General features: G+C 53.3%; 1 protein-coding gene across 4 annotated transcripts in view; it reads left to right on the forward strand.

The window, feature by feature from the left end:
- Positions 1–24,799, forward strand: part of RFX7 (regulatory factor X7) — a 51,241-nt gene that overhangs the window by 18,496 nt on the left and 7,946 nt on the right. For 2 of the 4 annotated variants that reach the window (XM_053272249.1, XM_053272250.1), the window contains exons 2-8: positions 393–426; positions 1,828–1,910; positions 15,545–15,667; positions 20,899–21,015; positions 21,307–21,391; positions 21,656–21,863; positions 24,305–24,600. In XM_053272249.1, coding sequence (XP_053128224.1) covers positions 393–426; positions 1,828–1,910; positions 15,545–15,667; positions 20,899–21,015; positions 21,307–21,391; positions 21,656–21,863; positions 24,305–24,600 — 946 coding nt within the window. Of the gene's footprint in view, positions 1–392; positions 427–1,827; positions 1,911–15,544; positions 15,668–15,993; positions 20,249–20,898; positions 21,016–21,306; positions 21,392–21,655; positions 21,864–24,304; positions 24,601–24,799 lie in introns of those variants that run through there. The other 2 variants (XM_053272248.1, XM_053272251.1) reach the window with 2 other exon arrangements.

Below are 24,799 nucleotides of genomic sequence, written 5' to 3' on the forward strand. Positions count from 1 at the left end.
CGATAGAGGTGTTCTCCATCGTCTGGGAAACACACCACGGGGATTCGAACCGGCAACCTCTGGCTTGCTAGTCAAGCCATTTCCCTGCTGTGCCATTCGGGTCCTGTTTCTGAGTAGTGGGAGAGGGAACTCCTCTGTGCTGGGTTCCCAGGTATGCAGTACTACTCAGGAGGGACACGCACAATTTGCACTTAGCGCTTAACACTTGCTGGGGAAAGCAGAGTGCACAGTTGCATCGACCCGAGGCTCGATTCTCCTGTTCAGGACCAGCCCAAGTGAGATGCTGGGTCAGCCCTGTTCTCCTCTTCACCATTAGCCAATATTTTGCTGCATACCTCTTTAAAACACAGCGATGTCCACTAATGTTGGCTTTTCCTTTTTCTTCTCTCTAGCAAAACTGTACAATCGAAAGTGGACTGCATTTTGGTAAGTAGAACTTCATTGAGCTTTGTGGTTGTAACCCTGCTGTGGCTTGTGTGAGGGAATTCGCAGTGAAGGAAGCCCGGCCTTCCCTGCAAGAAGAGTTCCCTCAATCTGTAGAACTCTCTCGACATTGTTTTGGGGATCCTGGATCTGTGTCTCAAATTTTCCTGGTGGCAGCGTGGGGGGGTCGAAAGCTTGCAGGACTGAAACCTGTCTTTGTGGTTTTGTGTGTGTTGTGGATTGTGGGGTGTGTGTGTGTGTGTGTGTGTTTGGTTATCTTCCTGGCTGGTTAATAGTTGGCGTCCGAGTTTTGTGGTGTGTGGGATTTTTTGTTTGTTTTTTGTATGTGCATTTTAAGTGGTTTCTTAACCTGAAACAGCCGGACTGTGTTGGGAATAAGATTATGAGCAGAGGGTGTGGCTAACGATCAGAAGCCAAACCATGCTGCAAGGAGCCCCGTGGGTGGGACAGGGTCCTTCCCTCAACTTCAGCCACGACTGCTGCAGTCTTTGGGCCTCCTGGTCTGCCCGGTCCTTGCACCACAGTTGATGGTTTCCACAAGCAGCCCTCCTGTTTCATCCAGCTTGCTGGCGGAATATAGTTTCCTGAGCAGATTATTTCTTGAGTTTGTGGTGTTTTACTCTGCTTCATGCTGAAAATGTGTAATGGTGCATTTGGACTGTGTTGTTTTGAATTGGAAAAAGTTCTGGGGGGAAACATGCAAATTTGTCCCTCATTTGCATTAAGCCCCCCTCCCCCAAGAAAAAAATGCTATACAAATTTTCCTGGTGCCCTAAATAGCTTGTGATCTGATTTGACATGTTGTTTGACCTATTTATACAGTTTTTAAAAGCCTCTACCATATCTAGTTTCCCCTCACTGTATTTCTAAAGTTTTTCAAGTCGCCAAGTAGAAATCTTAGAAATGGAAAATTTTCCGCTGCCCACCTCTGCCTGTGGGTTGAATGGTTGACATGAGGCTTTGGAGGTGTGTGTTGGATCTCTTTATGGTTCACTTAAAAGTCGGTGGGGACTGATTGGGACCCTGGTCCTGGAGGAGGACTTTTAAAAAACCCTTTCCTCCCACACTGCTTTTCTGATGTAAATTGTCCCTCCACGTTGCTGTTTGCCCCGGAAGAGAAAGTGTGTGTGTGTGTGTGTGTGTGTGTGTGTGTGCCCCATTGTGGGTCTCCCCCTTGCTCAGACGGGTAGCCCCCACCCTTCTAGTCGGGAGGGAGCTGGCAAGAGAAGGAGCAATGAGGGTGAGCACTTAGCAGGCAGGGGCTCAAGTGTTTATGGGTCTGCTCTGGAAACTACCAAGGAACCTGAAATCTCGGGAGAGGCAGTCTACAGCTCCTCTTGGTTACCCACTCACCATATGCTCTTTTTGCAACTCTGTACTTAGCAAGAAGTTGAGAAGTTTACAGACTTACAGAAACTCTACCTCTACCTTCAGCTGCCTTCTGGTCCCAGCAATGGAGAGAAAAGGTAGGCCTGTGCTTGGCTGTCCGTGTGATTGTCGCTTCCTGTCCCTGCCCAGCCACGGGTGGCAGCAGCAGCAGCAGCTTCGCAGGGGGTCCTGGGGTCAGGCAGCATGGAAAGGCCCATCTCTCCTGGCAGTCCGTCCACTGTGGGTTCCACCCATCCACAGGGTGCCCAGGGCAGCCCCATAGTGCCCTACACCAGGGAAAGGCTGGGCTGAGGCTTGAAGAAGTGTGTGATGTGTGACACGATGGACGGTGCCCTCAGTGGAGCTGCCAGATGTTGCTGGGCTGAGAATCTGCTCACCCAACTGGTGGTGGCATCTTTGAGTTGCTGGTCTGTTGCAGAAAGAGGAGATGGAGGCTGACCCATCTTTGTACAGACCTCATCCTGTCAACAAAAGAAAAGTAGTAATCTGCCAAAGTCCTTGGACTCTGGTTGTGCCAACCCTTGCAGTGAGCAACTTGTGTGGCGTGTTTGTTTCCCCCCTGTGCGGGAGCTCATCAGACAGGGTTGTGTACTGAGCATGCTCAAGACAGAACTGCATCATGTGACGCTACTTTCCTGTCGCAGGAGGCGCCATAGGGCCAGTTCCAGTCCTGTCTTGCTCAAGCTAGCAGGGCTGGGAGAGAGATCTTCCTTTCTGGATAGTTTTTTGGGCTAAATTCCTCTTGATTCTTCTTTTTTGTTCATTATTCTCCCTCCACCTCTCCCTGTCTAGATTGTGTGAGGGTGGGAAGGGAGCTGCTCTTAAAATTCGACTCTAAATTGCTTTTCAACCAAACGGACTTTTTCCAGTTACAATGTGGCGGATTGGCCCATTGAAAATTGTTCTTTTTATTTGCTGGTGTTCTTCCAATGCTTCTGGGGCTGGCTCATGCCGAAGAGCTCCTCTGGGGCTCCCTCTCTGGAGGGTCCCGACGGCTGCAAGATCTAAGCATGGCCATTCGCCTTGGAAGGGCTAAACCGGAGTCTGCACCATGCTCGCCACGCCCGCCATTTTACAACAGGCTACAGAGGCTCTGGAGCAACCTCCAAAAAAGCTTCTAAGAAAACAAAGCACTGTGGAGATCAAATGCTGCCCAAGAAAAAGGACAAAAAGTCTTCGTCTTCAAAAGTGGAGAGCTCGGATTGATTCAGTGAATGGCTGCTCATTAAGGCGATTTGCAAGAAATCGAAACCTCGAGCCTCTGCTCACAAACCCAAACAGCCAAAGGCAGATGACCGCTGCCCTTCGGGCGATTCCCTGGCATCCTTGCTCTCGCCCCTGAGGGGCCCAGGGCTTGAGGGGGAACCGGCTGTTCATTCCCTCCGCACGGCCTCCGGAGCTGCTGGTCCCCATTGCTCTCCCTTCAAAACTCCCGGCACCTGTTGAGCTCATCTGGCCTAGAGTGACGACTGGACTGCCACTGGATGCCTCTCCCGCTGATCCGGCACTACCTCCAATACCAGTAAGTGATACCAGATCCCTCCCTCTGCCCCACATGTCACGGACTGGTGGATGGAGTTTTTTAAGAGGGAGTGCCTGGCGCCCAAAGAGTCTGATCCACCTGCGGCTCCAGGTCCGGCCCCAGTCCCAACTTTCCCGTCCGCAGCACCAGCTCCGGGGACATCGCCTAATCCTTTGCCCATGGCACCCAGGCATACAGCTGGACAAGGCGGAGGGTGTCTCTCTTCGTCCTCCCCGGACTCGAGCCCCCACAGGCATGCAATTCCCATCTCTGAACGGGGCCTTTTGGCAGCCAGGGCTCTGGCTTCCAGGCGCAGAAGGAGAATGCGCCATTCCTCCTCCTCCGAGGATTTACCAGGGCCCAAGTGCCCTCGGGGCTTGCCTTCCTATCCTGCCCCTGCCCTCCCTCTTCCAGCTCCTGACCATAACCCTGCTTTACCGGTGGTGCCACAACCTGCTCCAGCAGTGCCCCAGGCACCACTTGCACCTTCTGCTCCTACCTTACTTCCTAACCCAGCCTTGCCTCCCCCTCCCGCCCCTCCCGGACAAACCCATCCTGCCCATATCAGATTCTCCCGTTTGAAGGAGGGGGACCCTCTAGATCTGATGGGGTCCAATAAAGAAGACTCTGAGGAAGAGGTTGCACCTCTAATTCCTGTTTCTCCTAGACCTTTCTCCATGGCATACTTTGAGATCCTCCCTTCCAAAGATAAGAGGACCATGAATGATGTTGCTCCATCTGAGGCGGCTGAGTCTTCTCCGGCTCTAGATCAAAATGTTTCCCCCACAGCCTCAAGCTCCACTGCCACTGGACTTTCCCCCTCTCTGTTTCGCAAAGGTATGTGTGCTGCATGGCAGTGCCCTGCATCCTCTGAACCAGTAGCTAATATACCTAAAAAACACTACAGCCTCCTGCAGGACGCCATGTCCCTTTTGGCTGGGCCTAAGATGGACCTGCCGGTGGCACAAATAGTGTCCAGCTCCGTTATTAATACTGAAGGACAAGAGCAATTAAAACATCAAGAGGACAGGAAGGGCAATTTACTCTTAAAGAAGGTGCACAATACCTCGGCCCCCACCATTAGGGCATAGGAACATGGGCAGCTGCCATATACTGAGTCAGACCCCTGGTCCATCTAGCTCAGTATTGTCTTCACAGACTGGCAGCAGCTTGCCCAAGGTTGCAGGCAGGAATCTCTCTCAGCCTTATCTTGGAGATGCTGCCAGGGAGGGAACTTGGAACCTTCTGCTCTTCCCAGAGCGGCTCCATCCCCTGAGGGGGAATCTCTTACTGTGCTCATACATCTAGTCTCCCACTCATATGCAACCAGGGTGGACTCTGCTTAGCTAAGGGGACGAGTCATGCTTGCAACCACAAGACCAGCTCTCTTCTACTCACTCCTATTCCTGGTCCCAAAGAAGGATAGTACCTGGAGAGCAGTTTAGATCTAAAATACCTTAATTGATTCATCCGAAAGAAAAAATTCAGGATGGAATCTCTCCACACCATCAAGGAGACCATCCAGCCGGGCGATTACTTAGCCTCAGTGGACCTCTTGGAAGCCTAAGTTCACTTACTTATCAGGCAGGAACACAGGCGATTTCTTCGCTTCTCATGCTACCGTTCAGCACGTCCTCGTCTGGAAGGACAATGTCACCACCAAAGCCCACATCAACCGGCAAGGCGGAACACAGTCTCAGTCTCTGATGAAAGTGTCTGACCTCCTTTTCCAATGGGCAGATTCCAACCTGACATCCATAGCTGCCGCGTCAGATTGCCCACACCTTCAGGAAACCTTGGGTAGACCTCTTCGCATTACTGTCCAATCACCACCTCCCTTGTTTCTTCATAAGGTTTCACTCTCCCCAAGCGGAAGCGATGGACGCTTTGATAACCCCATGGCTGCAGACCCTCTTATATGCCTTCCTGTCATGCTCCCACTCGAGGACCTTGGAGAGGAGTGTGGGGCAGAGGACTTACTAGAAAGTGGGGAGGCGCCTGAGGAGGAAAAGGCCGGTGATTTGAATGGGGAAGTAGTTGAGACAGGCCAGGGTGAGAGGTTGTCGCAGGAGGGGCCAGCAGGGCCGGCTGACCTTGGGAGAGAAGGGTCAGGATCTGAGCCAGAGATGGAACGGCCACTATCTCCTCGAGGACACAGGCGGGGGAAATGTCAACAGCAGTTGAGGGAATTACGGAGAAGTAGTCGACTAACAAGAAGGCAACAAGGGCTGGATTGAATCTGTGGCAGCTGGCGGGGGTGGAGTGTTGATTAAGTTCACGTGGCTGAGGACCATAAATTTAGCAGCCTGTGCCTTGAACAAACTGCTGGAAACAACACGTCTAATCTGCTTGGAGCTTTTGTTGGAGAGTTTGTTACTCTGGAGTGGGCGTCACACTCAAGTTTTACTCGAAAGCCTGGGTTATCGGATATGTCCTGGGTCGTTGGTGCTTTCACTCCTCGTTTCTGTATTCATGGTGAGACTGTTAAAACTCCTCATTTATCAGTAAAGCTGAAACTTGAGCTACAATTCCAACTGGCTATTGTGTCATAAATCTCTGGTCAGCTTCTTCAGTAGAGGAAGCTCGTGATGCTTCCCTCCGACAGCTGTAATCACGAAGGTCCTCAGAATGATGGTGCGGGAACAAGCAGAGCTAATTCAGATCGCCCCTCACTGGCCACGGAGACCATGGTTCCCCAACCTGCTCGATCTGTTGGTCCTACCTCCATGCAACTCCCTCATCGTCAGGACCTTCTATCCCAGGGCCCTCTCCTACATCCAGATGCCAGGTGGCTACAACTCTTTGCCTGGAGATTGAGCGCGCAAAGCGAGACTCACAAGGTTATTCCAGATCTGTACAGGACACCATCTTGGCTTCTTGTAGACAGTCCTCCAGTGGGATCTATCAGGCTACCTGGGCGGTGTTCGTACGCTGGTCACTCACAAACCATAAGGACCCGTTACTTGCTGGTGTCCTGGAGGTCCTCACCTTTCTCCAGTCTGGATTAGACCTTCATCTCCGGCTCAACATCCTAAAACGCTAGGCTTCTGCTCTGGCATTGGTTCTTAACATCGCAAACTCCAGCCCAGGTCCTTCGTCTCTTCACCCCCATATCACCAGATTCATTAGAGGGTTTCCAGTGTGGCTCCATCCCCCACAGCCAATGTTTCCTCTCCTGGAACCTCAACAAGGTTCTAAATACCCTAACCTGGCCTCCTTTTGAACCTTTGTCTTCCATTCCTCTCAGGGTTTTGTCCTATAAAGTCCTATTCCTAGTAGCCATCATATCGGCCCGCAGGGTTTCTGAGCTTGGGGCGCTATCCGTCCATAAGGAGCTGTGCCTTTTTCAGCCCAACTCAGTTATCCTCAGACTGGACCCCACCTTTCTCCCTACGGTCAATTCCTCCTTTCATAGATCCCAAGACCTCACCCGACCTTCTTTTTGTCCTTCCCTGGCCCATCCCAAGGAAAAAGCTGGCACAAACTTGACGTCGGCCGCTCATATATATCAGGCGCACAGAGGATGTCCGCAGGTCCGATTCCCTTTTGGTGTCTTTTCATATGGCTTCCTTGGGCAACAAGGTATCCAAGGCAACCTTATCATGTTGGATAAAATCTTGTGCACTCCTCACTTACGAGACCCTTAGCCTGCCTCCACCCAGAGGCATCACGGCTCACTCCACCGGGAGCATAGCCACCTCTGCAGTCTTCGTGGTACGCACTCCACTCCCAGAGATTTGCAGGGCAGCCACGTGGTCCTCCATTGCTCCATTTATTCGGCATTATAAGATTTCTTCTTTCGCTGCCCCCCCAGGCTGCTTTTGGCTGCCGAGTCCTTCAACAAGTAGTCTGATGCATCCTCCCCTCCCAAACTGACCATTTACTGCTTGGGCAAGTCCCTATCTGCTGAACTCCAGCACAGGGAGGAAAGGATCATTGGCTGACCGTGAAGGGTTCTTCTCCCCTGCGTCTGGAGCTCATCAGGCCCACCCAGATGTATATAGTGCACTCTACTTTTTTCTTGGGGTGTGTGTGTGTGTTTTGTGGGAACGACAGCTCTCAGGGTTACAGTGAACAGGTTGTTTAGTCTCTCGATGCCCCTTTCCCCCTCCATGCTGTGTTTTCTATCTTAGTCAGCCTTTCGGGGCTGATAACTGTTTTTTCTTGTTTGAGTTTTTGGTTTGGAATCAGCTCTCTCCACTGACATATCACACTCTTCACAACAGTCCTGGAACTGGGGCTATGGAGCCTCCGGCAACAGGAAATTAGCATCACGTGATGCAGTCCTGTCTCGAGCATGCTCAGTACACAACCCTATCTGATGAGCTCCAGACACGGGAAAAGAACCCTTCACCATCAGCCAATGTTCCTTTTTAACTTAATACATTTATATGATACCTTTCAGTCTTTTCTCCAAGATGCCCAAGATGGCTGGCATCAGCAGCTCTGAAAGCCACCACCTAACCGTAAAAGAGTAAAATGAAGATAGGCACACTCAGCGTGGCCAGGAGACCAGCAACTCAAGGGCCAGTCAGGCGAAAGGCCTCCCAGCACAGAACAGTTTCCATGGCCCCGAAATGCCACTGGGGGTGAGGCCAAAGGGATTTCCTGAGCAGGGCATTTTGGGTGCTACTGCAGAGAATGTGTTTCCACTCTCGCCCAATGCAATTGCCAGGATCAGATTCATCGGCTCCAGTATTCTGTTTTCGGTACTTGGCCAGCCAGAAGATGCTTGCAGGCAGGACAGGGCAGTGATGTCCCAGGATCTGGTAGTCTCTAGGTAGTCTCTAGATGTCCCAGGATCTGGTAGTCCCTAGACAGGCTAGGCTGTCTCTACATGGAGGCTCTAAGCCAGACCTGCTCAGCTTAGGCCCCCCAGCTGTGTTTGGAATACAACCCCCATTATCCCCAGCCACAGTGGCCAATAGCCAGGGATTTGGGGGGTTGTAGGCCAAAATCTGCAGGAGGCAGGGGCGTAACAAGGCTGGAGTGGGCCCAGAGGCAAAATTTTAAAATGGGCCCCTCGCTGATACACACACACACACACACACACACACACACACACACACACACACTTCACAATATACAGTCTTCTGACTTGCCTCTGGGGGCCCCCTCGAGGTGTGGGGGCCCCAAGGCAGCTGCCTCCCCTTGCCTAATAGTAGTTACGCCCCTCCTGCGCTGAAGTTGAGCAGCCCTCTAAGCTATCATGGCTAATAGCCTATACACAATGAATTTGCGGAATCATTTTAAGCCCTCTTGGCTAGTGTTCTTTGCCACATCCTGAGGCAGTATATTCTCTGGTGAAGTATTTCCTTTTCAGCTTGTGTTTGTAGATAGAATATCTTTTCCCCTCTCCTTCTATCCAGCCTCCTCTCAGAAGCTTGGCAAGGGATGAACTTAGCAGTGCATCCTTGTGCAAACCCTGCTAACTGGACAAAGAGGCCTTTTAAATGTGGCGACTCTCTCTTTTTAGCGGGGAGGGGGAGTAACGGGCCCTACCTATCCACCGCCCAGCCAGTACCTCCCGTGACTGTTGCTGATGTTTATGTTCTGTGTGTTTTCAGATTGTAGGCCCTTTGGGGGCAGGAACCCATCTTAGGTATGTATTTATTATTCTCCCTCAGAGGAGGGTTGCATCTACTGCCTAGTATGGGTTGCCTCGACCTCCTGCTCCTAGGCAGGGCCAATCACAGAGCTTTGCCTGCCACCAGGAGGGAGGGGCAACCCCCTCAGCCTCAATTTTTTGCCCTGTCTTGCTCCAGCAGGTGCCGGAATTGTTTTTACTCTGTGTGATTTTAGGCGTGTTTCTGAGCTTCATTTTGTTTTTGTTTTGTCTCCTTCCACACTTTGCCTTCCCTGCGTGGCTTAGCGCTAGTTAGGAGGAACCAGGGATACAGAGCTGCAGGCTTGCGACTAGTTTTGCCTCCACTGCGGTTTTTGGAGTCTCTTTTACAACATGGCCGCCGATGCTCCACACAGCGAGAGGGAGGTCTCTCCCTCTCTCTTGGAGGATTCCATGGCGCACTCTGTGTGCCAGGCCAAGTGGGTGGCGGTGACTCATTTTGCACCCAGCGCTCGGTCTCCGAAGGCCTCAAAGAAGAATGAGGTGGCGAAGAGGAAAGTTAACAGGGGTTTGGTGGCACAGAAAGGCTCCACTTTGGAGCCTTACCAAAGGGGGATTCAGTGCCCCGCCACCGTCTGAGGGCTGGGGAAGGAGATTCAGGGCCTGGGGGTGCAGGCTTCAGCCAAGGTCTCTGGCGCTCTGCCCTCCAAGCGTTCTCGTCCGTCTGAGGTCAGTCAGCAGGCAGCCTCGGCTGAGAATGAGGAGGACAACATTCGCCCGAGTTTTGCGGCTTTGGTCCACTGTGTTATGGCGGTGAAGTTCAGGAAATTGCCCTGGCCGCCTGTTCCTGCCAATACAATATGCTGCTTTTGCCCACCGAAGGGGCTGTGGCTGCCATTTTGGGGAACAAGGGGAGTAACACGGGCAGGGAGCTCTCCACTCAGCTTGATCAGTTCTCAGCCCATTGGGCAGGCCGCCCGTCTTGTCTCCACAAGGGTCTCCTGTCCCTGCATGCCCTGTAGTGCCTTCGCTGCTGCTTCGGCCTGTTCCTGTTGATCCTTCTGAGGATTCGGGTTTGGGCAGGGACGAGGGAGAGACTGGTTCTTCTCAGCACCTTCCTTATCGCCTGTTTTCACAGTCTGACTTTCCTGAACTCCTGTACAAAGCTTGTAAAAGCCTCAGACTGGAAGAGGTGGCTCAGCTTGTCCCTGACAATCCTGAAGGTGATTCAGCAGTGCTTCCCTCTCTCCAAGCACCTGTCTGCAATATTCCTAGACATTATAGAGGCGGAATTGGATAGGCCCACTGAGCGTAAGGGGCCTCCGCCTACGGTTAGGCGTTTTTACAATCCAGGCAAGCCTATTATGGAAAAACTCAGGGTGCCACCCATAGATGCCAAGGTGGCAGCTTTGGTGACGGGGGCCGTCCTCCCAAAGGATGCCGGTGATGTGCTCAAAAACCTGGACAGCAAAAAATGCGATGCCGTTTTATGCAGGTCGCATGAGGCTACCACCCTTTCCCTACGTGCTTCAGTATTCAATTCCATATTTGCCAGGGCAGCAATTTTGTGGGTCAATGAACTGACTCCGCTTGTAGCTCCCAAACCGCCCAGCTTGCACCAGGGGCTCAGCAAGGTGGGCAAGGCTGCGGTCTTTGTTGCAGATCCTTCACTTGACGTGGTTCAATTGTCAGCTAGAATTCTGGCATCAGGTGTTATGATTCATCAGACATTTTGCTTTGGCTCAAAAACTGGAAGGTGGACCAAAAGTCCAGGAGCAACCTTGCCAACTCAGCCTTCAAGTGTGGCAAGTTGTTTGGCTAGGCACTAGATCCCATACTGGTTGAGACAAAAGACAAGAAGAAGGCCATGCCTTCTAGCAGTCAAAGGCAAGAGCGTAAGTCCTTTCCCTCCACGTTATCCAGTTCCAGGGGTTACAAACCAGGCTTTCGACCCCGCCAAAATAGGCAGGACAGGTTTACCTGGGCTAACTCGCAGTCTTTGGCCAGTCAACAAGCCAAGTCTGGCTACAAGCTCAACGCCAACCAATGACTGCCTTAGGGCTGGTCACTGCCACCTCCTTAATTTGGGGGCAGGTTGCAGGCATATGCACAGAATTGGTTAAGGACGTGTTTGGACACCTGGATTCACCAGACCATGTCCTAGGAGTACTCCCTGGAGTTTTCTATTCTTTCTTTCTTTAGTTTTTTAATTTATTGTTAAATTGTATACTGCCTTTTATTAAAACAATCCCAAGGCAGTTAAAATGTTCCCTCAAACCCCAGACCAAGATAGTGAAATTGGGGCCTTCATTGACACAGTGAAGGGGGTGGGTTCCCTCCCTCCTGAATGCGGGGTGGGTTCCCTCCCTCCCGAATGCAGACTCAAACTGGTTTCCAGATGCCAGTCCCTAACTTTGCGTCCCAGGACCAACATTCTGTCGTTGAGTCAGTTGCTGGGGATCATGGTATCTACCATGGGGTCATTTCCACTTGCGGCCCCTCCAATGGCTTCTCTTACCTAGGCAGGACCAGGTCATGGAAAGGTCAAGGCTCAGGGTCAGTTTGCCAGAGCGAGTTCGGCTGCCCCTGAATTGGTGGGTGTCTCTCGCCACAAAAAAGTGGGTAATGTTTCTCCTGGTAAACCGGCTCCAAGTAACAACAGATGCCAGTCTTCAGGGTGTGGAGTAAGGGGCAGGCACTGCCAGCAACTCATAGTGCAAGGTCTGGCCTGAGGAGGAGAGGGTAAGTCTCATAAACTGGTTGGAACTCCGGGAGCTAAGATACGTCCTCATGGAGTTCTTTCCCGCCCTCCAAAAGCATCATGTCTTGATTCGGACCGACAGTGCAACTGCCAAGGCCCACATCAACCTCCAGGGTGGTACAAGATCTCGGGCCTTGATGAAGGAGGTGACAACGCTGCCAATGTGGATGGAGGTCAGTCTGCTGTCATTGGAAGCTGACCATGTAAATGGGATGTTAAACACCATAGCGGATTAGTTAAGTCACTCAAATAGATCCAGCAGAGTGGTCATTGAGTGCTCAAGCTTTTCAGCAGATCATAGAAAGATTTGGCCTACCTGTAATGGACCTGTTCGCCACCCCGGAAAATGTCAAGCTAGACCGGTTCTTATCCAGATACCTAATCCCGGGGGCCAAGGGGATGGATGCCCTGACAGCAACCTGGCCAGAGGGCCTGAAAGATGCTCCCCCACCCCGTGCCGCTGGCAGTAATTCCACAGAGGGTACGGCGGATTCATCAAGAGGGGGAGGAGGTCATTTTGGTAGCTCTGCATTGGCCATGCCGGCCCTGGTTTTCGGACCTGGTGGAGCTGTCCAGCAAAGCTCTGATGACCCTGGGCTTTCACAGCCACCTTTCCAGGCAGGGGCTGGTGTTCCATCCAGGGGCTGGTGTTCCTGGAATGGCTCGATCTCTTCACTTGGAGTTTGAGCTGGGCTCCGTAGTGGCCTGCGGGTATTCCCGGTCAGTTAAGGGTACTATCAAGACTGCACGTCGCCCCTCCACAGTCAGGATATATCAGTCGACCTGGTGCGATTCACAGGGGGTTCCACCATTACCGGCTTCTGTAGCTCAGGTATCGGGGTTCCTGCACAAAGGCCTTGAGAAGGGGCTTTGGCCCATCACCCTTCACTGCCAGGTCTTTGCCATTGCTTCAGTCTTAGACATGCAAGGTGTACCTTCTCTATCAAGGCATCCGCATATCCAAAGATTCCTGAGAGGGGCGGCTATTCTGAAACCGCCTACGGTGCATAGATTTCCCACTTGGGATTTTAACCTGGTACTCCGAGCTCTTACCAAGGCACTGTTTGAGCCTTTAAGGTCCGTGTTGTTGAGACTCCTGTCCCTTAAGGTATTATTTTTGGTTGTGGTCACTTCCACAAGGCGGGTCTCTGATCTGGGAGCTCTTTCTGCCTGGAAGGAGCTGTGCTTAATTTCCCCAGCGTATGTGTTACTTCGAACCACTCCTGCTTACCTTCCAAAAGTGAACTCTGTTTTTCACAGAGCCCAGGAACTGATGTTGCCATCCTTTTGTCCTAACCTGTCTTCACCTAAGGAGAAGCAGTGGCATGCGTTGCAGAGCCCTAAAAATCTATTTAAGGTACACCAGGTCTTTGGGGGTTTCTCAATCCCTCTTCATGTTGTTTCGGGATTGTTCCCTTGGCCAGAGGGTCTCTACATCCACCCTGGCTCGGTGGATCTGTCAGTATATCCAGTTGGCTTATTCCACTGCCTGTGCAGCTTCTCCTGGGGCATCAGGGCCCTTTCGACCAGGAGTGCCGCTACCTTGACTGCTTTTCCCACTCTCGCTCAATTGGTGGACATTGGCTGAGCCGCCACTTGGGCCTCATTGTATTACAAGATACAGAACTGGGCTTCAGCCGATGCTGCTTTTGGCAGGCGGGTCCTGCAACAGTTGGTGGTTTCTACCTAGGGACTAGACTCTACAACTCCCACCCAAGTTTTGTCTGCAGCGGCTCTGGTAGGTCCCATCATGGTCAGCAGATACAACCCTCTTCCAAGGGAGAATGAATCGTTGAAGGGGGGTCATTCTCCTCAGCAGTATGGGTTGTATCTGCCCCACCTGTTCTTCGTCTGGCCTGTTTTCTCCTCTGTCCTTGGGTCTTTGGGTAGCGTCCCTTTGCTGGGTGGACTCTTCTCCCTGGAGGGTGTTGGGTTAGTTCTAGGAAATATTCCGTGGGGATTTTCCCCTTACCCTCGCACATGTCGTGTCATTTTGTCGGTTCTTGTTTTTCCTGACGACGGCGCGTTAGAGAGCCGGCTAGATACGGAGGCGGAGGGGGTTGGCCCTCCCTCCTGCTGGCAGGCAAAGCTCGGCGACTGGCCCTGTCTTGGAGCAAGAGGTCGAGGCAACTCGTCCTGGGCAGCAGATACAACCCATCCTTCTGAGGGGAGTGACCCTGCAGGTCAGCGTCAGCGATTCATTTATCCGTGTAAACCGCTTTGGAAACTTTTGTCGAAAAGTGGCTTACAAATTGTTGTCGTTGTTGGCTGCTGACCTTCCTCAGCCTGGGCGGGAAGCGGCTTCTGGCCCAGTTCATGCTCTTCCCAGGTCCTTGGCGCTTGCTGGGCACTGGTTTCCCTGCTGCCTCCGCCCCGGTCTGGCTCCTGGGCTCGGATCTCTGGCTTCTCCAGAGGCCTGTGTTGGCACTGGAGGACTCCTTTCTGATCTGGTTGGTTTGTTTGTTTGTTATTCCTCTGTGTAAACTACCCTGAGCCGTTTTTGGAAGAGCGGTATAGAAATCAAATGAATGGATGAATGATCTGCCCTGCAGCCTCAAGAGAATTTGGGGGTGGGTGTCTACCTGGCCAGAGATTCAGAGAGTTGGTTGGAAGGGGCCTTGGCGGCCCCCTAGTCTAACCCACGGCGAAGGGGACTGAACCACAGACGGCTTAATTGAGCAAAGAGCGCGAATGGAAACTCGGCAAGTGAATGACACGAGCCATGCAGGTGAAAGGGCAAGACCTCCAGTGCTATTTTCCACGTTTTGAGTCTTTTCATCAGCTTGTATTTTAACCGCCAGTATGTTTCCCAAATTGTTATGCTGAGTAAACTGCTGTGTGCAGCTAGATAGTTGGCCCTTGGTTTCTAAATGTGAATCTCTTCCTTCAGGACAAAGAGCGTACTACTACTACTACTACTACTACTACTACTACTTCTTCTTCTTCTTCTTCTTCTTCTTCTTCTTCTTCTTCTTCTTCTTCTTCTTCTTCTTCTTCACGCAGCATGTGATTAGTGCCTGAAGCTAGTTGCCCCAAAATGTCAGCTGGGGACAGGGGGCTGAGGGTTGCCTGCCGTAGATGGCTTTGAAGTGGGATGAGCCAAACTCAGGAGCGCTTGGTCCTAACGAGCTGTGGGCCGGGGGTGCCCCAAAGATTTGCTCCTCAATCTCTTGCCCCATGCCCTGCCTGCAGGCTGGCCATTCATCAGGTAGAGCTGCACATTAACTGCGCCGCTCTACCTGATGAATGGCCAGTGTGCAAGCAACGCAGCTCTCATGAATGCTGGGGCAGGGTGGGGGAGAGAGGAGCAAACGAGGCTCCAGGAAGCAGGGCTGCTGGTCCTCCTTCGCCACCCCCACCCCGCTCATCAGGATGAGCCACAGCTGGACAAATTTGTGGAGGAGAAGAGGTCTATCAAGGGCTGTTAGTCATGATGGCAGGAGAGAGCCTCCAAGTCAAGAGGCAGTCTGCCTGTGACTGCCAGGTGCTGAGGACATCCGCAGCGGAGGAGGGCTCTTGCCTTCACGCCTCGCTAGTGGACTGCCTGGAAGCATCTGGGTGGCCACTGCAGGGAGGAGCTTTCTGGACCGGGTGTCCCCACTTTGGTCTGACCCTTCAGGGCTGATGCCATCTCAGAAAGGTGCTCATATTGAGGGACTGGCAACGTGCAAATCTTGTTGAAATTTGCTTGGTTAAAAGGCCAGGCGGTCAGTGGAGATTGTAAACCTCTTTAAGCTGAGGACCTCCCTCCCTCCCTCTCTGGGCATAGGGGCGGCTTGCACGCCAGGTGTGTTGGGAGCTCATACTTGACTAATTGGTTGATAGCAGTGATCACAGCAGGCCCTCTTCTCCTCTGACCCAGTGATCAGCTTTCGGTGTCGTCCAGCCGCGCACAACAAATGCACGCCTTCTCCTGGATCCGGAATACCTTAGAGGAGCACCCCGAGACCTCCCTTCCCAAGCAGGAAGTGTATGACGAGTACAAGTGAGTCCTTCCCGTGGGCAGTGGAGAGGGCGGAGGGTGCGTGGGGGGGGGGCTGCTGCCGGGGGGGCCGTCTCCTGGGAGGGCGGAGGCCCACCCCAGGAATACGGAAGGGGAAGGAGGGGGCCACTTCCACTCACCAAGGAGCAGCAGCCAGTGTCTGTGGTGTGGTTTGCAGGCATGATACTGGGTGGAAACGGCTTCCAGGCTGTGACTGCTTCCCACACCTCTCCAGTGGCCCTTATATTCCGTTGTGGTTGAGGGGGCAGAGATCAAACAAAAAGGGGGGAAAGAAGGGTGGGGGGAATATATATATAGAGAGAGGGGGAGAGAGTATTTTCGTTTAAGTAAGAAGGTTCTGTCTCTATGTGCAGGGTAATGCTGGCCCATGAAAGGTTAAAATAAGCCCAGAGAAGGGCTCTGGAGTGAGTGTTCCTGACGAGATTGCAGTGTTGAGGTTCTGCTTCCCTTTGCTTGGGTCTCTTTCTCCACCCCCCGCCTGTGAATTCAGCACACCGAATTGCTGTTTGCTCCAAGCAGTCTAAAGGCTGTGCCTTACACGGAGCCGCCAGACGGATGGGCCAGCCCCTTCCAGGCCCCAGGCGGAGAGGGGCCGGCCTTTGCCCTGTTCCCTGAGGGCCCCCTTTCAGCTGGAGGCGTGCTGGGCTTGGGACCTGGGGCCCGGAGGCATGCAGACGCAGACCCAGCCCGGGAGTCGAGGTTTCTGTGCCCCACTTAACACAAGAGCCGTCCCGTAGCCCAGTGCTGTTGCAGGGAGCCGAGGGCCAAGCAGGGCCAGTGGATGCACGGCTGCCTCTGGCTCCCGGCAGATCTAGGGGCTCCTCTCTCTCATCCTGCCCCAGCACTAATGGAGCTGCGCTGCCTGCAGGCTGGCCATGTGTCAGGTGGAGCTGCGCTGGATGAGAGAGAGGCGGGGGGCGGGTTTCTGGGAGCCAGAGGCAGCTCTCCTGGGTTTGGGGGTGCCCCCACTCAGCCGGATGGACTGCTCCTGCCGTGCGGCCTCCACAGGCCGCCTTGGGGGTGCATCGTCTCTGCAGGGCAACCTTCCCCGCCTCTCCCCTGAGCTCCACGGAGGGCTCTGCTGGAGCCCAGGGGACTATCCTCGCCCGGCATGCTACCGCAGTGCCCCAGGGGGAAGTGCCCTGCCCGCTTGCCACGGGATTCTGCGGCGCGTCCTCTGGGCACAGCCCCGAGTGTTGGCACGGCCCTCCTTCCCCGCAGCTCTCTGTCGAGGAAGTCTCCTGGCTGTTGCGCTGCCGATAAGGAACGGCCCCTTGACCCACAAGTGGCTTAGGCTGTGTGGCTGAGGCAGGAGCACATGGGGAGGGGGGGGTGAAGAGGGAGCCCAGCATAAAAGCTCCCTGTTCCCGGGGTGACACGTGCCAGGCAAGAGCAGCGTGGCTTCTCTCTGCTTTGTGCACAGCACCGCCGGGCACCAGTTTCTGCATCACTTGCTTCTTGGGATGTAAAGGACTCCGTGGGGTTGGCCACTTTGGGATGCCAACAAAGATTCTGCACCTGGTCATCATAAGCAATTAGGAACAGAGGAAGCTGCCATATGCTGAGTCAGACCATTGGTCTATCAAGCTCAGTATTGTCTACCCAGACTGGCAGCGGCTGCTCCAAGGTTGCCGGTAGGAGTCTCTCTCAGCCCTATCTTGGAGATGCTGCCAGGGAGCGAACTGGGAACCTAGATGCTCTTTCCAGAGTGGCTCCATCCAAAAAGGGGGGAATCTCTTGCAGTGTTCACACTTCTAGTCTCCCATTCATATGCAACCAGGGTAGACCCTGCTTAGCTAAGGGGACAAGTCATGCTTGCTACCACCAGATAGAGCTCTCCTCTCCTGGAAAGAATACAATTAAGTTCAGACTGCTTAGGACAGCTTCTGAAGGTTCAGTGTCTTATTTTCCAACTACTGTGCTGACTTGGGTCAGAACTACCTGTGAAAACTGAAGCCACCCTGCCTAAAATATAACACCAAAACACAACACAACAGAGCAGAGGGAGCTGCCGTATACAGTACTGAGTCAGACCATCTAGCTCAGGATTGTCTTCACAGACTGGCAGCAGCGGCTTCTCCAGGATTGCAGGCAGGAATCTCTCTCCGCCCTCTCTGGAGATGCTGCTGCCAGGGAGGGAATTTGGCGCCTTCGGCCTGCAGCCCGCTGGCATTCTGAGGGGAATCTCTTCCAGTGCTCACAGACGTAGTCTCCCGTTCAAACACGGGAAGCTGCCTTCTGCCAAGCCAGACCCCTGGTCCATCGAGCCTCAGTAGTGTCTGCACAGACTGGCAGCGGCTTCTCCAAGGCTGCAGGCAGGAGTCCCTCTCCCTGCCCTGCCTGGAGATGCTGCCGCCAGGGGCTGAGCCTGGGGCCTTCTGCAAGCAAGCAGACAGGTGCTCTTCCCGGAGTGGCCCCATTATCCCCTCAGGGGAAAACCGGACAGTGCTCCCATTCAAGTGCAAACCAGGGTGGATCCTGCTTAGCAAAGAGGACAATTCATGCTCACTACCCCAAGACCAGCTCTCCTTCCTTATTGCGTTCCTTTGCCTTTGGCGGTCGCCCTCTAGGTCCCTGGACAGCTTTCCTGCAGTTTTAAGATGTTCCTGAGGAAGGGCCCAGAAGAACTTGCATTGAGGGTCCTCTGGCCATCACAGCTCCCTTGGGCCCTTTTTAGGAGGAGGGAGAGTGGGAGGTGGTGGCGGTGGCAGCTGCTCCCTGCCCACCCATCTTGCCTGTTCCTTCCAGAAGGGAGTTTCAGCAGCAACCCCCCCCCACTCTCCACTTCTGAGCCCCTGCAGGGTTGGGGGTGGGTGGGGCTGGGCTGGGCGTTGAGCTCCCAGATCTCGCTAGTTTTGCTTCACAGGTGAGAAGGGAGAGGTTGTGCCCCAGACGGGGACTCCCTAATCTCAAAGGAGCAGTTAGCCGCCCAGCTCTACCTGGTGAATGGCCAGCCTGCAGGCAGCACCAGAAGCAGCTGGGCCTCCCTTGGCGCCCTCTGGCTTGTTAGCACCAGCCGCTACTGTCACATAGCAGCTGTTTTCTGAACAGCCCCCCTTGTAATAGTGCAAGGAATCCCACCTGGACATTATCTGAGCACGGAATGGCTAACCAATTATTTGTGTTATATCCATAAATATCTTCGCCTTATTCAGACACTACGTTGTATGAGTGTACAGATGTCTGTACACAGTGTTCCCTCCAAGGCGTGCTCACATGCGCATGCTCACCTGTTTTTGGATGTCCGCTCAGTTGATTTTAGATCCCGCTCAGGTGGAATCAGGAAGGCCCCACTCTGAATGCACATGGTGCGCGCACACTGCCTTGATGCTGCTGCCCAGAACAAAACTCATCCTGCACACAGATGGGGGGAAATAAAGAGACCACTGCTGCACATGTTTTTGCGTGAGTGTTCCTGTGCTCATTGCAAAAGTGGGCCTGGGTGGCCCCCCCCCCGCCCCCGAAATACAAGCCGTGGACTGCTGGCTGTGTGGAGCAAAAGGACAAGACAAGGGCGGAGGCACCACCACCAAGGAGGCAGAACACATGTCGGATTAAAGTCCTCCGTCAGAGGCACATTCCCAACCTCAGAAGAGGCCTCCCATTCGTAGAGATAGGAGGAGGCTGGTCGGTTTTAGCTTCCTGGTGAAGTTGCCAGAGTGCCCTGGATGGAGGAGTTCAGTCGGAAGCGCCTCGGCCGAGTGTTGAGCAGAACAGGTCGGCCTCTACTTGCAGCCTTGCGTGGCCTGAACCCTGCCGCCTCTTAAGGTCGTCTGGGCCGGTCCAGGCCTGGTTGCCATCGGCCCGTTTGGTGGCGACTCAGGACCGGGCCTTCCCCAGGGCTTTGGGGCAGCCCCACTCCTCCATCTCTCACTGCTTTTTAACACCTGTTTTCTCAGGCGTTTCGTTAACATTAATTTTTAACTGTTTTTATTCTGTGAAATTGTTTTAATTGCTTTCATTCTGTTTTTTACATTGGTTGTATTTTAAATTACGTACACTGCCAAGGGGTGCACATATCAGGCGGTATATGACCCATGAAAATCAACAAGGAGTCACGTGCAGCTACACTGCTGAGCCTGAGGAACCTGGGCAGGGCCTGAGGAGGCACAGCCCGGGGGAACCTCATTGGCCCTGTGTGTCACCTGACCCGTGCCGCCCTAGCAACCTGCAGTCCCTCCTTCCAGGCAGCCATGTTGGTGGAGCCTCAGCCCAATGGGTTTCCCTTCTTGTAGCAAAGGGCCGTGGGGTTGCCAAGGGTGAGGGGCCCCTGGAGGTTGCCCTGCAGTCCGTACGACTGGCTGTGGGGAAGGCCAACTCCATGCTCGGGATCATCAGGAAGGGGGCTGAAAACAAAATGGCTGCTCTCCTAATGCCTTTCTACGGAGCTGCGGTGCAGCCACATCTGGGGAACCGCGTAGAGTTCTGGTCACTGTATCTCAAAAACGGACATGACAGAACTGGGAAAGGCACAGGGCTGGGGCTCCTTCCCTCGGAGGCAAGGCTACAGCGTCTGGGGCTTTTTAGTCAGGAAAAGAGAGACGAAGGAGAGACACGATGGAGGTCGGTGGAGCCAAGCATGGCGGGGGGAGAATGGAGAGGGGGATTTCTCTCCCTCCCTCGCAGCACTAGAACCAGGGGTCATCCCTCAAAACGGATGGCCAGAAAATTTAGGACCGACAAAAGGAAGGACTTTTTCACACAGCACATAATTCACCTGTGGAATTCTCTGCCACAGGATGTAGCGCTGGCCACCAGCTTGGATGGCTTTAAGTGAGGCTTAGACGGATCCACAGAGGACCGGGCTGTCAGCGGCTACTAGTCTGGATGGCTATAGGCTGAGTCCAGGTTCAGAGGCAGGATGCCTCTGAATCCCCGTTGCAGGGAGCAACAGCGAGAGGGCATGCCCCTCTCAGCTCTTGCCTGTGGACTTCCCAGAGGCATCTGATGGGCCACGGTGGGAGAGAGGGTGCTGCCCTAGAGAGGCCTCTTGGGCCTGATCCAGCAGGGCTGCTCTTGTGCTCTTATGTTCCTGAGCAGGATGCTCTCTTGAGAGGAAAGGCACCTGTCTTGTCCCCGGTTCTTCCCTTTTGGGGTGGCCTGCCAAAGGGCCAGCCCCCCTGCCTCATGGGTGCCCCTTTCAGGGACTGACAGGACGGGGCCTCTTCCAGTTCCCACGGTTTGCGCTCACCTTTGCTTTCCTTCCGTTTCAGGAGCTATTGTGACAATCTCGGCTACCATCCATTAAGTGCTGCTGACTTTGGAAAGATTATGAAAAATGTCTTTCCCAACATGAAGGCTCGCCGCCTGGGCACGAGGGGCAAATCCAAATATCCTTTGTGAAAAGTTGTCCCCCGTGTGGGCTTGCCCACTTCCTTGTGGGCTTGCCCTTTCAGGGTTAGGCACTAGAGCTGGGGTCCGTCCTCCTCTCCTCTCTTCGCTCCTCTGGATGTCCCTGAAGAAAGGGAACTCCGTCATGCCAGAATACGTGTTTGGTTGGTTTGAGTCCGGCCTGAGGAAATGCACAGCCCAGAAAAGGCAGGCCTTGTCTTCAGCATGAATGTGTGCTGCATTTGCTTCTGAAGGGCAGCTGTTGTTCACACCTTAATTTTCTAAATAACATATTGCTATAGTGGACTTCGGAAGAAAGCTTTTGTGCAGATGCCAACGCTCCCCAATCTTGACTTCCATAAAACTGGAGATGGGGTAAAGTATCTGCCTGCCTGCCTGCACCCGCCCCCTTGCCCCAACCTTTGTAGCAATGAAGGCGGTTCTTGTCCAGGCCTTTCTAAGGCGGACTAGAGCCCCACTCACCCAAAGAACAGCCTGTCCACCTGAGCCATGTGGCTGGATGTGATTTAAATTTATTTATTTGTCATACTTGATGGACCATGATGGGCAGCACTGTCCATTTCTCCTGTGCTGCGGGCTCCGACACTGCTCTGAGACGCCTTTTTGTCTTGGTTTCAGCTGGAAGGAGGCGAGCCCTCTGGGCACCTGCAGAGTGTCGACGAGGAGGTTGTGTCAGCCGCCTGCCAGCTGGTCTGTGAGTGGGCCCAGAAAGTGCTCAGCCAGCCCTTCGACTCTGTCTTGGATTTGGCCCGCTTTCTGGTCAAAAGCCACTACATCGGCACAAAATCCATGGCCGCTTTAACTGTCATGGCTGGAGCCCCTGCAGGTGAGGAGCTCCATCCAGTTCCTGGGAAGAGAAGCCGCCACACTTCAGCCCAGAGCGAACATGTTCTCTGGTGGGGCCCACTGTTCCCTTTAAGGCGTGTGAGCGCTCACAAGTTTTTGGATGTCCACTCCGTTCCTTTTCGATCCCGTTCAGGTTGAATTAGGAAGGCCCCACTGTGAATGCAGGTGCGCGCACAGTGCCTTGATCCTGCCACCCAGAACAAAACTCATTCCACATACAGGTGAAAAAATTAGAGGGGCCACGGCTGGGGCCACTGACAGGCTCAGGGGGTTCATGCCTGCCCTCCGTCCCCCAGTATGGAAAGCTGAGCCTTGGCTACAACCCTGAGACGGTGCTCCCTGGGTGAGGCTCTGCCTGGGGGTTGCGTGTGTCAGCTTTGTGGGTGTTCTGGGTTGGCCCCAATGGGATTTGTAAACCACTTTGAGCTTTTTTTTTTTAAGTGGCATATAAATATCTTCTTAATAAATAAAAGGAATAGTCTAAATCAATAACCGGATTTGGAGAAAGAATAGCAGAGTTTTCACTGGACAACCTTCAAAGATCTCAGAATTGGCAGTGTGAGCGAGAGAGAGGATTTTCCAGGTAGTTCTAATATTCTGAGTTCCCACACTGTTCATGAGGCTGATTCTTTTGGAGAAATGCCTCCACAGATGTGGGTTTTTTGGAAACACTTCTCATGCAAATTTCTCTCTTATTTGCATAAATTGTGCATTAGGTTTTTTCCTTAAAAAAATATTTGCTATACATATCTTTCCTGATAGCCTAAATAGACTATGATTTGATTTGGCATGTTTTTGACCTATTTATACAGGTGTTTTTAAATAAAATCTCTACCATATTGATTTCCCACACTGTATCTTAAGTTTTTTCAGGTAGCCAAGTAGTTGAACTGAAGTATTTGATAGAGAGTGGGGGTCAATAAAGACACTTAATGCCCTGTAATTGTTATAGTGAAACACATGCAAAGCTATATGTGGAAGTAATTTTTTTTGTTGGGATACTCAATAAATAAATTAAACTCAAGTAGCCTCTCACTCAGGTCCTAGGGATAGCCACTTGGAAAACATTAACCACAACTTTGAAACTGCTGAACTTGTCTAAAATTGCATTGGCATCCATTCATTGTTACTATTGCATTTTATGAAACCATGTTGGACATTCGGACGAATCTTGTGCCCGTGAGCGACCATGTGAGTTCCAGACAGCCCCTGCGCTGTTGCCTGAGTGGGGGAAGGAGCAACATTTGACAATCTTCTCATCCTACTGTGGGCCACCAAAATAGGTCACGGGGGGTTGTGTGACCTTCGGGGACATATTTTGATAATACAAAGATGGTTTGAGAGGGAAGGGAAGACTGGCAAAAGTTGCTCCTTTGCTCACTCGGGCAACAGCGCAGGGGTCGTCCGGAACTCACACGGCTGCGCACGACGCTGGCTAGCCTGGGTGTCTGCCAGTGACATTTTAGAAATGGAACATTTTCCACCCACATGGGGGAAGAGCTCCATATGTGCAAGTGAGGTGGTATAGTCCCTGCCCAAGGAACAGCCTGCCTCAGAAATGCATGTAGCTTCGACCCAGAGAGCTCCGCAATGTGTTCAGGAGATGTGCGTGGCCGTCCTGCAGCTGTGCCATTGGAGAGGGCGGGGGTGGGGTTGCTGCCTCTCTGCCTAGCAGGGCTGGTTTCTACAGGCATGCATGTCAAGCGTGCCATGCCCCCCCCCCCCCACTGTTCTGAAGCAGTAGAGTCCAAGGAGGGCTCCACTCTGCTTTCTCGGAGGATGCCTCTTCTGGTATGGCGTCATGCGTATCTCCCCGTGGCCTGGTCTACAGCTGAGATGTCGTGGAGCCAGAGCAGCAAAGGGAAGCAGGAGGCCAGGCCCTGTGGATCTGGGCCAGGAGTGCCCTGCAAGGTCTGCTGCAGTCCGTCTGTGTGCCTGCCCCGCAGCCCTGCAGGAGGAAGTCTTTCTCACTCCCATTTTTTGCAGAGGGGAGAAGCCGTGGCTGGCAACTACCCATGGCCGCCCAAGTGGCCCTAGAGAAGGCTCTTTCCCAGCTTCCTCTGCCTTGGCTGGCCCTCTGTCCCCCCCCCCCCCATTCCTGTTGTTTCTATATATAGACGGGGAACTTGAGACTCATTGAGAAGGGTGGTGTTTTAAAGCTTTCACTGTTTCTTGACCAAACCTGTTCACTGCCATCTACTGTCAGTGGTGTGAGGTGCACATCCTCATTGCTTGGGGGCAGCGGTTGCAGTGTCCCTGGGTGTTTGGCTACCTGGAGGCCCAGTTTTCTCCGCCCCTTCCTGCAACAGGAGAGACTAAGTGTGAGGAGTTGGCCGAGGGTGGCGTGCTCGGCGTGGCTGGGCAGAGAAAGAGCTCTCCTGATGGCCATCCTCCTCCTCCTCCTCCTTGCCTGTTCTCCAGGAATCAAAGGAATCCCTCAGCCTTCAGCTTTTGTCCCAACCGCAGAGAGCAATTCCTTCCAGCCGCAAGCGAAGACCCTTCCTTCCCCGCTTGACGCAAAGCAGCAGCTGCAGCGGAAGATCCAGAAGAAGCAGCAGGAGCAGAAGCTGCAGTCACCCCTACCAGGGGAGTCTCCGGCCAAGAAGGCGGACTGCGTCACCAGCAACGGGGTCACCAGCCTTTCCAATGGGAGTCCAGCGATCTTGTCTCCTCAGCCCATTGGGATTGTTGTGGCCGCTGTCCCGAGCCCCATAACGGTAAGGCTCTTGAGAAGTGACCTCTTTCCGTGTCAGAGGGATTTCCTGGGATCCAACAGAGTCCGCCAAAGAGGAGAGCAGAGCTCTGAGGAACTCCAAGGCACAGGAGAAGCTTCCCTCCGTGGAGATGCTGAGTGGCTGGAAGAGGCTGCCGTGAGGCCCGCAGGGTGCAGGGAGTGGAGGAGAAGCTGGCTTTGAG

The sequence above is a fragment of the Hemicordylus capensis genome, chromosome 10, assembly GCF_027244095.1.
Source record: "Hemicordylus capensis ecotype Gifberg chromosome 10, rHemCap1.1.pri, whole genome shotgun sequence".
NCBI lineage: Eukaryota > Metazoa > Chordata > Lepidosauria > Squamata > Cordylidae > Hemicordylus > Hemicordylus capensis.